This window comes from Thalassophryne amazonica, chromosome 17 (genome assembly GCF_902500255.1).
Source record: "Thalassophryne amazonica chromosome 17, fThaAma1.1, whole genome shotgun sequence".
Classification (NCBI taxonomy): Eukaryota; Metazoa; Chordata; class Actinopteri; order Batrachoidiformes; family Batrachoididae; genus Thalassophryne; species Thalassophryne amazonica.
In genome coordinates this window covers 25,087,621-25,100,971 of record NC_047119.1, presented here as the reverse complement: position 1 = coordinate 25,100,971, position 13,351 = coordinate 25,087,621, and the positions used below count along the sequence as shown (strand labels likewise).

Sequence of the window (13,351 nt, the reverse complement as noted above, 5' to 3'; positions counted from 1 at the left end):
GAGAAATGACTCCACTTTCTCTTTATAGTTACGTTTAGCAAGTTTAAGTTCCCTCTTAACTTGTTTCTGTAACTTTCTACAGAAACAGTACACTGCTCTCAGGTTTTCCAAGGAAAGGACAAGGTTTCAAAATGTGAACTGCTGGAATGTACATCTGTAAGGGGGCTGAATAATCTATTTTTTAAAAATGTATTATAAAAAGGGGGAAATAAGGACATTTTTTTGTTGTTATCATGCAATTCAATCAAATTTTTCAGTTTTATTAATTTATATCGCACCATCTCATGACAAAGTCGCCTCAAGGCGCTTCACACAACACACAATTCATAGCAGCACAAAATGAATTAAAATCGAAAAGGGCACAGTAAAAAGTACTAACATAGTAAATAAATAAATAAATGTACACAGCTATGACAATATTGCACAGTGAAGTGCATGAAATATTTCACACTGTATACATTAAAATATGTCAAACATACAGTCAATATATCATGAAATAAAAATTTATGAAACTAACAACTATGACACATTTCTGCTGTTTTGCTATGGATAAAATTACACTTCCTCTGCTATAAACCATAGAAAAGACTGAACAGGAACCTGATCTATGAATGGGCTGATTCCAGCTGACGACAGGTGGAGTTGGATAACAGAAGGAGACCTTTTATATTGAACCAGTGGTTGGGCAAGCCAGCTAAATGTCAAACAAGGTTGGAGTCAGGAAGAGGCCTCCTTTGGCTTTGTTCTGGCTCCCCATCATGTTGATTCTCATTTCTGTCTTTCTTTTAGGTTTTGTCCTCTTCTTTCTCACTCGTTAGGCTTGCAATTTGTTCCATTGCGCAACATGACTTCACACTTTCTTTCAACTCCTTTCTTTTGTTCTTTGGACTCCCCTTTGACATATATTAAAGCGCCAGCAGCAGATGGTAAAAATAAAGAAAAGAAAAAAAAAAATGAAATCAAAGTGGAACTGCACAGCATTGGATGGATATCACTAAATGCACCACAATGACTCAATAAATAACAAACAACAAACAAAAATTAAAAAAAAAATATATGAGCTGTTTTCAAGACTTTGCAACTACAAAGGTGGAAATTTGGATGTACCATGAAACCACCATCATTCCAAAATAGACAGCTATGATATTCAAGTCAATTACATAGATGCTGAAAATGTGTAAATGTTATTTTTTTAAACGGATGCATCATATTATGTATTTTTTTTAAATGAATTTAAATTTGTGATTTCTAATATGGTTCAATACCAAATGTTACTCCTTAAAGCCACAATGCTTTGTGACTGTGTGCCTGCATGGGTGATGTGACGAGAGTTCTTTTTGCCTCCATTCCTTGGTCAGCTCTGTTCCACTTAAAAAGAATCACAGCGACTGCAGCGCAGACAGACTCAGGTACGAACACTGTTGGTAAAACTTCTCAAATATCAAAACCTTCAAATGTTTGGGATTATTTCAAATTAGCTGAAAACAAAAAAGTGGTTTGCACTACGAGTGTGACAAGATCTTGTGCCACAAGATCTCACAATATTAAAATGCGATGATGTTTTGTGTCGAGGAGTGGAACAGACCAGCATAATTTTCACAGTGTTTCAGCTTTTGTTTTTCTGGCCATTCTGAGTGCTTTATTTTGAAAATATCTCAACTTTTTCAGCAGCTGCTATATCGTTACTCACTGCAGCTCTGAAGCAAAGTGGAGCATGGCTTGCATGATCCGAGGGAACGAGCAACAATTCTTTCAATCCAGGCAAACCAGTCAGTTTGAAAATGGTTAAGAGGAGAATGTGTGTCTAGAAAGAGGAGATAGGGAAGGAGAGGGACAATGGTGCTTCTCAAATGCTGGGGTCAGCCAAAAACAACCAACTGAGGAACTGGAAGATTTTCAAGATGGTGGGAGGTTAAAGAAACAGCGACTGGTTAACTCCTCTTACAAAAAACCTCTCAACTAGGAAAACATCAGTAGCCATGAAACCCCTTTAGAAGCCAGTGAGTTGCGTTTGTGGCAAAACCTTTTACACTACTTGCATATTGTTCTGTATTTTACTGCACATAATTCATATTCAGAAAGTAGAAGTAAAGGGACATTCATTACAAGATGATTAGTCAAAATGTACCCGCATTGTTTTGCATTTCGTGAATAAGAGGCCACTTTTCCAGTTATATATTTCATCAATGAAGATTTCGTAAAAGTGGTGTTAAAATATCATCATTGCACAAGCCTTTATTGGAAAACAACAGCATTAGCTTTTTGCACAAACATCTGAAGAGGAAACATACAGGCAAAAAGGAAAAACCACTGTAAGTACTGTCATGTTTGTTAATACGGTTGTGATGAAACATTTGTCTCCATTGCAGACTCTCATCCGCATTGGGGTGTATCAAAGATGGAACTAAGGAGTGCAAAAATGAGATGTGATACCGCTGCTCTTCTCTTGTTTCTTTACAGCATCTCTCCTGCTGCAGTTTCAGCAGCAAAAATAGAACATTTATGATCAAGTTGATTACGATCTGTGGTTTCACTCTTGAAAGTAAATACAAAAAATGGCTATTATTTATACTTAAAGTGCAATATATATTAATAACCAAGTGGCCTCTGTGTAAGTGTGCATGCGCGTGTGTATGGTTTTAATCATGGACAAACTGGGGATAGCTGACATTTGCCGTTTGGTATGCTTATGTATTTAGGTCAAGGATGAACAGCGCAAAAACATAAAGTTGATAGGACTAATATTTTTGGAAAAATTAGGAATATTAGTTAACAACAGTGAATGATGGACGTTGATAATTAAATGCTGGACTCACATGCCATTCCAGCAGGGAGCAGTAAATCATCTATATATTAAAAGCAGGGCTCAACATTGCCATTTGTTGGTTGGCCTGGCAGCAATTTGGCCCATGTTCTGGCTGCTATGGGCCAGTACAATTTATTAAATGATGGCCTGCTCGGGCCACTACAAATATTCACAAAATTCTACTTATTTGACCATTTTTTTCTGGCGGCAAAGTTGAATTTGTTTACATTGTTTGTTTACAATTTCCCCCACTTTTTTTCCTCCTCTCCCTCATCTCCACAATTCCTTATGAATATAGCATACGTCAGAATCCATTAATGCTCCATATCCAAATAGTTGGTGGCGGTAATCAAACAAAAATAATAGGTAAAACTGTAACAATTTAACAATGTCATTCTGCACAAGTGTTTACTGACATGCTCAACAATGAATAGCATATAAATAAGTAACACAAAAACCTATGTACAAAGAAAGTTCAAACATAAACACATTGAAACAAAATATGAAATGGAAAAAAGGTGTAAACTAATGGCAATTTTGTGTAGTCTTAGTGTTCATTTACTTCAGCCTTCTAATGCATGAGAATGCACAAATTGCATTAAAATCTAACATTTTCGGCGGCTGTAGTTTGTGTCTCGCATGTACGCCTGGGTCAATAGAATTTTGGTGGAGCCAGTAACTTCTCAAAGCTACTGGCTCTGTGGGCCAGTAGAAGTGGTCAATGTCTACCCCTGAAAAGTGGCCTCTGTGTATGTGTATGCGTGTGTGCGTGCATGTGTGCATATAACTTAGTTCACGGACAAACTGGGAAGAGCTGACATTTGCCATTTGGTATGCTTATGTATTTTGGGTCAAGGATGAACGCCGCCAAAACAGAACATTGATAGGCCTACTGTATTTCCTTGATTAAATGCCTGCCTTAAATACAGCTGGTTTTGTTTAAAGACTGGGTCACATATGTTAGTCACCAGGCATCGCTGCCTGGCTGATTTTCCGTGTGAGCAGTCGTGGGTCCAAATGGCAGCCTTCTGCTCGTGCGTGTGTGCTGACGGACAATATACCGGTAATTTGACTCCTTATGGAGCGACTCCTACCAGTGATGTCACAAAAAGAAAGTACAGTTCCTACACTGTTGAGACAATGCTGCAATCTGTTGCGTTTGCAGAAAAAAAACATTTGACGTGTGATTCCTTCCTGGATGGTGATAATTTTTTCATCTGGAGTGGGTTCTGGATCTTTTTTTTCCTCCTCCGGCTGCTGCAGGTCAGTGATGGGGACGGACAATTCTTAATGATTTGGTTTTTGGATGCAACTATTTAGATCCCTACTGCCGGTTCAGATTGGGCCGGAATTCATACATGCACCTGCCACACATATTGGGATATGAAATGACCGATATCGTGATGATGTTTTTATTTTTTATTTTTGTGATATTGCACAGTCCCAGTCAGTGGGTATGTTACAAAAACCCCAGCTGTTGTCTGCATCAGTTAAAGTTAGCAGTCAGACCTTTCAACAGAAGGTGTCAGTTTCTGACATCTACTCCACAGATTTTGACCAGACACTATTCTCCAACTCCAGAATTTTTCATGAAATTCTCCATTTGTGTGATCCTTTGGTGACTTTAATTCTCCTTTTCAATCAGTCCTGTTCACACCAGACATCTGAGTTGAGTGCAATGAAAATAAAAAAACAACAGAAAACTTTGTGATTCTTAATGTGATTTCCATGATGTTTCTAGGACAGCAGCATCTTAAGTCAGCCATTGTGTTGCACCTGAATCAGGGGACGCAATAACGGTCCTGTGGGGCACGTTTGGCACAGCCTCCTTTTTGTGGTCATGCTTTACCAGGGTGCATGGAGGTAAACTTTGAAGAGATCAGTCAGTGATGACTGGGGCAATTCTGACAGTGAATATGCAAATACTCAAATATAGTGTTGCACCCATGCACCACAATGATGTTACAACTCACCAATCCTTGTCTTTGAGTACACTTTCATTAAAAAAGACTGTATTTTCTGTGACAAGTAGTTTTTTAAACAATCTTTTTTTTTTTTTTTTTTTTAGCTGCTCCTTAAAATTCTTAAGAGCCAGCTGGCCCTGAGCTGAAAAATTATAAATCAAGGCTTGATAAAACAACACACCCACACATCTGTGAGATTGACAAACTGGAAAGGAGGAATTAAGTGCTGCTGGCATTGATTTATCGCCCACCCCCACTCCCCAATTTTATTTGTTTATTTAATTTGATCAAACTACCTGATACAGGAGAGTTAACTAACTAATGCTACTGTCATTATACAAAATGCACAATGAGATTGGAGAGCTTCTCCTTTTTCAGTGCAAACAAATAGTTAAATAAATAAATAAATAAAAGAAGTAAAGTATAAAATAGTTATAAGAAGATATAGGTACCAACTATATACACAAGATAAAATCCTACAGGACAGTGCAACAGAAAATCTCTTTGTACAATATAAGATAAGAAGAAAGGATAATATTAATAAAATGTATAATGACAATAAAGTGCAGTTAGATACTGGTAAGTTAGTTTACATTAAACAAGAAAGTAAGCAGATCTGTCAGGCAGAAAGCTCTGCTGAGATAGAAGAAATTTGAACTTTCTTACAACAGATCCATTCTTTTCAATCTGTTAAAAAACTGATTTTTGTTAAGTAACTGTACCACTCAGCTTACGCGTAGCCAACGGTGGGCCTGGATGGGCCTGGGCCCGCCCACTTGTCAGCCAGGCCCGTCCCATCCAGTGAGAAGGCTGAGTCGACACTCGACAGTCACCTGTTGTTGCCTCATTGTATTCCTATGATATGGTATTGCATTAGCACTGAGCGACAATTAATAAATTTTGTCAAAAAAATCTGATTCATCTTCTGTGATTTTTATTAATTCATTTTCAGAGTACAGTGGTCCTTGCTATAACGCAGTTCACCTTTCGCGGTCTCGAAGTTTCGCGGATTTTTTAGTGCAATTTTGCATGCTTTTTTTTTTTTAACGGCGCATTGTGTTCTGTGTCCTTATCAGGTGGGCCGTTCGCGGCACTGGTCGGCATCACCGTGATTGCTCTCACTGCCTCCGATGCACTTTCTGCGGGCTCGGTAAATGCAGCAGCGGGCCACCTCCTCCTGTCTGCTGTGCGGAATTGCGCCACATCTGGCAACAGGTCCAGAGATACACTCGCTGTTTTGATGCGGATGTTGACCGCAGCAGCAGAGCTCTGTGGCCACCGAGAGAGGACTTGGATTCTTTGTGGGTCCCGCATCCGTACCTCCGGAGGCAGTGAGCGAAGGGAGAGTTCTGCGTGTGTCTGTTTATAATCTTCTTGCCCAGAAGAAAAAAGAGAGTGTTTACACAAGAGAGAAAAGTGAGAAAATGTTAATGCCTGTTTGAGAAAAGTGTATAAAGTGTGTAGTGAGGGGTTTTACAGCCTTAAAACATCTATAATAATTGTAAAAACTAACGCTGACTACTTCGCCGGATTTCGTTTATCGCAGGTTATTTTTGAACGTAACTCCTGCGATAAACGAGGGAGCACATTTTTCCTCAAATAAATAGTCTTCTGCGGGCCCTCATCACAATGCCAATAACAACATGCACCGTCTAACGGCTGTTTTCTACTGTTAAATGGATAAAATCGTCCACCAGAACATCCATGTTGACTCACAGACTGCACTCTCCCTTGAAAGAGAACTGATCAATTGTTGGACTATGATGACGTGATAAGAGAGTTCAACAAAAAACCCTGTCGTCTCCTGCTGTAGCATTAAAAGGATTCATCAAATGTAAGTGTGAGACCATTAATTACTTTTTTCTTCTAAATAGGCCTAATTGTTAATATTATATTGCAACTGCCACGAATCATGTTGGTGTCCGTTCTGATGGTTTTTAATTTGGCCGCTGAGCCATGGTTTCTACTGTTTATCAATTTCATAATTTGGCCGCCGAGCCAACCTGTTTTCATGTTGCGGATATATTTTGAATTTTTATTTTAAAGGACTTTACATGACTAAGCGTTGTGTTGCTGCTTGCATTGTCCATGGGGTGCTTGTGTCTGACACTTTGCGTCTGTATAACTGTGCACACAGCGTCTGTGCAGTTGGCTGAGATGTGTTCATCATTAAACTTGGAATTCATTTTTGAAACAATGCCTTATTTAAATACCTACTGACGTTTTGGGTTTAGGCCGAGCCAAGTAGGCTACCAGACTTGCACTGAATGTGTGTGTGTGTGTGTGTGTGGCGCTGCACTGCAGCTTGCATTATCCGTGAAGAGTACTTGTGTCTGACGTGTTGCGTCTGTGTGCTCACTTTGCCAGTGCTGTAGGCTAAGTGATAACGTTGCTTGGGATGTCCAAACGAGGCACACTTTTTCAAGCAGTGTGTTATAATTCCTACACCTTACCTACAACCCCAAAGGTTGGGCCCGTCTGATTTTTTCTGGGCCCACCCGTTTTATGATTTCTGCCTACGCCCCTGCCACTCAGAATAATGCACCCGATTGCTCTTGGACTGACCAAAAGGATAATGGTTCTACAACTTGAACAGGAATGATTTTTTTGTTTGTTTGTTTTCCTATTTATCACCACAATGGCCTAGTTTGCTTGGTAAAAGTTCAGACTTATGCACTGAAAACAACAGGAGGTGTAGCCTTTTGTGGTTTGGGTGCAAATTTAACTTTTTCTACTTTCTCTGGGAAAATGTTAATGGAAATTCAAAATTCTGACTGTGTTAAATTGTGGCCCTATGGTGCTGGTTTGCATGGAAAAAAAAAACAGACAGATCCAATAAGAACCCAAGGAGGAGTACAGACAACAAGATTTAACCTGATTTCCAATATTTCCACTTCCTGAGGAAACTGCAGATGGAAATTTAAATTTCTGGCTCTGTTATTTTTTGGCCCGAAGGCCTTGTTTGAATGGTATAAATTTCAGACTGATCCAGTTAGAACTCTTGGAGGAGTACCAATTTGAAGTTTTAATGTGTTTTTCATTATTTCCCCTTTCTGTTTTAATTATAGATGGAGATTCTCACTTCTGGCTCCATTAGTTTGTGGCGTTATGGGCTTTATTTGCAGGATGGAAAATTCAGGTTGAGCCAATAGGAACAGGAGGAGTATCGATTTGAAATAAACACTGACATATGTCAACAACGGCTTTCGTTATCCCTTAAACTCCACTGATGAAATTCAATTAATTAAAAAAATAAAATAAAATTTAAACTTCAGGAGGGACAATAATCTGATGCCCCATGGTGTCCAGCCACCACTGAAAAGAACCATAATTTGCCAGCAGATGAACATCAGTTTGCTTTTGATCTATTTTTTAAATTGTATGGACAAATCCATCAAAGTAAACTACTTGTTTTTTATTATTGTGTGGTAATACACGTGCGAGTTCAGACTGTGGAGACCACAGCAAAGACTTTTAAACACAAGTAGGACATGACAACTTACCCTTCGTTGCGACCCCAGTCGCTCCGAACACAGAGGTGTTTATGGTCGGGATCAGGGGAATAACCTTCATGACAGCTGCATTCTCCTGTGGCCGACAGAAAACAGGAAGGGGCATAGTGTCAGCTATTTTTTGTATTCTGAATGCCTGAACAATTTGATGTGTGTGACCCATTTGTGCCCTGCTCCTTCACAGACGTATCAAATAATCAGCTGCCATGCCGTCTAATTTACCAGCTGTTCCACACCAGTGAGCATTATCAGACCACATTTGCATCACTTCTTCACTGTCATCTGACTTATTTTCTTTGAGGGGATTCTTTGATGATTTGTTGACAACAAATTGCAGCTTAAAGCCCTGGAGCATTGCTTTAGCTTGCACCTGTGGTATGTGACAAAAAGGCTACTCATACTATCTTAGCATGTAACAGGCAAAGGCAATACCCAGTAGGCATTTACTGTAGTAGTAGTAGTAGTAGTCGCTGCCGTCGAATGGCACTCGAATGAGTGTCCAAACAGACTACATTCCACTATCCTCTAATGCACCAGGCTGGTAACCCGAAAAACAACATCCCGGGAAAACTCAAAGAAGATACAAGACATGCATGAAAATGGTAGAGACATCCAAGGAGCTGCGCAATTGTACAAAAACACATTTATTAAGTATCAGGAGCCATTTAGAAAAACCTGCTGTTGCAAATTTTAAATTTTCGGGGCATACGTGGGTATGCACGTCATCTGTAGTGTTGAGAAGTCACTAGTTACATGTAAGGGCCCTGTCCCACTGGCGTTTAGGAGGATTTGCGGATGGAATGCGCACAAAAGTGGCCCACATCCACCAAACAACCGCAATAACCGTGTAACATTCCTGTATGAGTCGGCCGCCATCCGAACACGTCCGTGATCATCCGCAGAGGCACACATGTCCGCAGCCAGGATTTTGGAGCGGCTCAAAAATCCTGTTGCGGATGAGATCCGCATCACTGCCTGAACACATACTGAAGACATACGCAGGACATACACAACCAACGCGCCGCATATCCCCTGTCATCCTCTGATATCCGCAACCGACGGGTTGGCGCGGCTTGGCGGTGGACCGGGACAGCGTGCAAAACAGATATGACGCGTGCCCAGCATGGCCACATCACGGTCGCAAATGGTATGTCGCGCATGCAGACAGAGTGGGCACGGATGAAGCGAGTGCATCACGGCCGCTGTGCCCCTCATGGGGGCGCCTCCGCGGTCGCCTTCGCTTCTGTTCCCTGTTATATCCGCTTTTCTTCCTCTCTTCGCTGATCCACACCAGGACATTTGTCATTTCCGCCCACCTTTGTTGCGGACGCTCAGCTTTTGTCTCCTCATTTCATGCGCAAATCCTGCTAAACGCCAGTGGGACAGGGCCCTAACCGAGTTACTTAACTACATTACAAAATAAATGTTATTGTGATCCCTTGCAGTTACTAAAAAGTATGTAATTAAATTACAGCTATGAGTTAAAATATTGGTGATTACATGTGGATACAATAAAAAAAATCTAGCACTTTTCAAGCTCAAAGTGCTTTACAATTATGCCTCACATTCACCCATTCACACAAACACACTGATGTCTAATGTATAAATTATTCATTTGACTCATCTTGCTTTACATCTTTGCTGTGTAGGAAAGTCATATTTCTGAACAGTGTGGGCCACCAAAAGCTGCAGAGACAAATTTGATTGCTTTTGAGTGGCTCTCGTTTTCAAACTACACCACAACATCCTGTCTGCTACAATCTTGGTGTTGCCAATTTAAGCCCTGGTCAGACCAAATAATAAATCCATGAATAATGACCCACATAAGGATTTGTCAGAAATTTCAGTGATATTCGAACAATGCGTCACATATATGATGTTATTCTGAAGGAATTACACAAAACAGATGTTAAAAATCTACAAGGTAGCCTGTCCAGTCCTTGTAGCCACCAGACACTCGGAAAATGGGCCTCTAACAGCCTCGTACTTACCACTAACATGCCTCTAACATCCTTGTTTGTCCTCGTAGTACCTCGTACACATATTGACCTCCACTCACTATTTTTGCTAAATTTTGAACTCAGAGATGAGCCTCGTTAGCTGAATATTCTGCCTCTAAAAGTCACTATTCTCACAAAAAAAAAAAAAAAAAAAAATTCACGCAATGTGGCTCATTAGTCATTAGTTATATACCCATTAGTTAGTGGGTATTTTAGTGAAGCTTAGGGCTAGTGGTTGGCGATCACCATTGCATTTCTTCGGTTTTTCTTGTTGCTTAATGCTGACAAATGATACTGTATCTGTTGCCTGATTCTGTTTTTGTCCTCTCTGTTTGAGGTGCAGCTCCATCCAGAGCTGGGAGTGGATGCCTTCTTCTGCAGGCCTCCAGCCCTGTGCACCAGCACAGACTCCCAAAATTTCCTGTATATTCGTATTGTCAATTGTGTCGGTGGGGAGGTGATGGTGGTTAAAGCGTTGTGTTTAAGACCAGAGGATCCTCGATTCTAATCCCATCCTGACTGGAAAATTGCTAAGGGCCCTTGGGCAAGGTCCTTAATCCCAAAGTTGCTCCCGGTGTGTAGTGAGTACCACGTATGGCAGCATCCTCACATCAGGGCCAATGTGAGGCATTATTTGTAGAGCACTTTGAGTTTGTGATGCAGATGGAAAAGCACAATGTAAATGCAGCCCACTTAGCATGGCCTAGGCAGAGGGTCACCCCTTTGAGTCTGTTCTGCTTGAAATTTCTTCCTCAAAGGGAGTTTTTTTCCTTACCACTGTCACCTGTGTGCTTGCTCTAGGGGTTGGTAAGGTTAGACCTTACTTGAGTGAAGCGCCTTGAGGCAACTTTGTTGTGATTTGGCACTATATAAGTTAAATAAATTTAAATAAATTACATCAAATTGATCTAATGTGAACACTGTCATGCAAATATAAAACTTTAAACTAACTATAAAACAGTTATTCATAATTTCTTTATCAGAATCAGAATCGCCTTTATTGTCACTGTAATTTGCGATTCTGAACTTAAACTTTTAAACTTTAACTATAAAACAGTTATTCATAATTTCTTTATATGGAATATTGTACTGGTTAAGTAGCCTCAGAAAAGCTTATTGATGACAAAAATTCATTTTAGAAACTTGAACACAAATAAAAACAGATTAAACCTTCAATAAAGACTGGAAACAGGTTTCCCCCAAAAGTCAGCTATCCTCCGTACATAGTACAAACAACCACATCTATAACCCATGGTTCCCCGCAGGTCAACGTCCTAGTTGCTTTATATTACTATGTTAATGTAATAAAAATAGTTGATGGATTTAGATTACAAACACTGCAGCAGATGATTAACTGCAACAGATTTTTTAAACAGCAGCAAGTTAAAAAAAACTGATGTTCGGTAAACTTGTTTAGCTTGCAGGTACAACCCGTTGCCAGATGGGGATGCTGCAGCCCCTCAGCACCTTTACAATGAGTGCCCCTGCAGTTTTTTCCAAGTGAATAGTTTCCAACTTTATATTTAAACCAGTTTTTGCACATTGAGTAACATTGCTGAGATATAAATGGAAGTAGAAGCAAACTCCCTGGTGACAGGAACAGTAATCTGAGCAAACAAGCATATACACAGGATATGGTTCAAATGTCTTAAATATTACTCATTTATGGCCGTGTGTACATAAAAAAAAAAGAGGGCACAGAGAATGTGCAATGGCTTTCAAATGTTTTGTGGCAAAAAAAAAAAAAAACAATTGTTAAATGAATTCCAGATGCTGAATTGCCTCTTTAAGACTGAAATAAATGCTGCTGACTGCTTCCTGTTGACCTGTCTGCAGTCATAACAGTGGAAAAATGTGTAACAGCCATCCAGGCAACACATTTACATTTTATGACCTCATCTTTAATAATTTATTGGTTAGTTTTATAGGCTCGAGTCTCACTTATGGAGTCATGCACCACCAGCATGGAATGAAAGAGAAGAAGCAAACGTTTTTTATTTCTTTTGTTGTTAAGTTTGTGTGGCCACTTTAATCTAAGAGCTCTTGAAATGCTTCCTCGAGAAAATTTGGAATGTAAATAAGACATCACGCAAATACGAAGTGCAATTTAGATCAGCTGAATCAGGAAATATCTCAGTAAAGGATGGGTAAAGAGTGCACCGATGCAGCCTCAAATCTTCTTGAATATGATGCCACAAGCTTTGTGCACCTATCTTTGGCCAGTTTTGCCCGTTCCTCTTGGCAGCACCTCTCAAGCTCCATCAGGTTGGTTGGAGAGCGTCGGTGCACAGCCATTTTCAGATCTCTACAGAGATGTTCAATGAGATTCAGGTTTGGGTTCTGGCTGGGCCACTCAAGGACATTCACAGAGTTGTCTTGAAGACACTCCTTTGATATCTTGGCTGTGTGCTTAGGGTCACTGTCCTGCTGAAAAATGAACAGTCGCCCAGTCTGAGGTCAAGAGCGCTCTGGAGCAGGTTTTCATGCAGGATGTCTCTGTACTTTGCTGCATTCATCTTTCCCTCGATCCTGACTAGTCTCCCAGTTCCTGCTGCTGAAAACCAAAACCACAGCATGATGCATAGTTGTCAACCTGACTCCAGAAAGGGCAAAGAGGGTGAAGGTTTCTTTGTAACCACCAACTCCACCAGGTGATTTCATTGATGAACTTATCCTGTCTGCTCATCCCGTCTGCTGTTAATATTATTCATGCCAAACAGTCCAATCTTTGTCTCATGAGACCAGAGAATTTTGTTTTTCATGGTCTGAGAGTCCTTCTGGTGCCTTTTCACAAACTACAGGCGGGCTGCCATGTGGCTTTTACTAAGGAGTGGCTCCTGTCTGGTTACTCTCTCATACAGGCCTGATTGGTGGATTGCTCTAGCCAGCTCTAGGAAGAGTCCTGGTGGATCTGAAGTGTTTCCATTTATGGCTGATGGAGCCCACTTTGCTCATTGGGACCTTCAATGCAGCAGAAATGTTTCTGTACCCTTCCCCAGATTTGTGCCTCAAGACAATCCTGTCTCTGAGGTCTACAGACAATTCCTTTGACTTTATGCTTGGTTTGTG

At 40.3% G+C, this 13,351-nt stretch overlaps 1 protein-coding gene across 1 annotated transcript in view; it reads right to left on the bottom strand.

Moving 5' to 3' along the window:
• Nucleotides 1-13,351, bottom strand: part of LOC117530103 (astrotactin-2) — a 362,187-nt gene that overhangs the window by 321,755 nt on the left and 27,081 nt on the right. Inside the window, exon 3 of the mRNA XM_034193043.1 lies at nt 8,274-8,358. Coding sequence (XP_034048934.1) covers nt 8,274-8,358 — 85 coding nt within the window. The remainder of the gene's footprint in view (nt 1-8,273; nt 8,359-13,351) is intronic.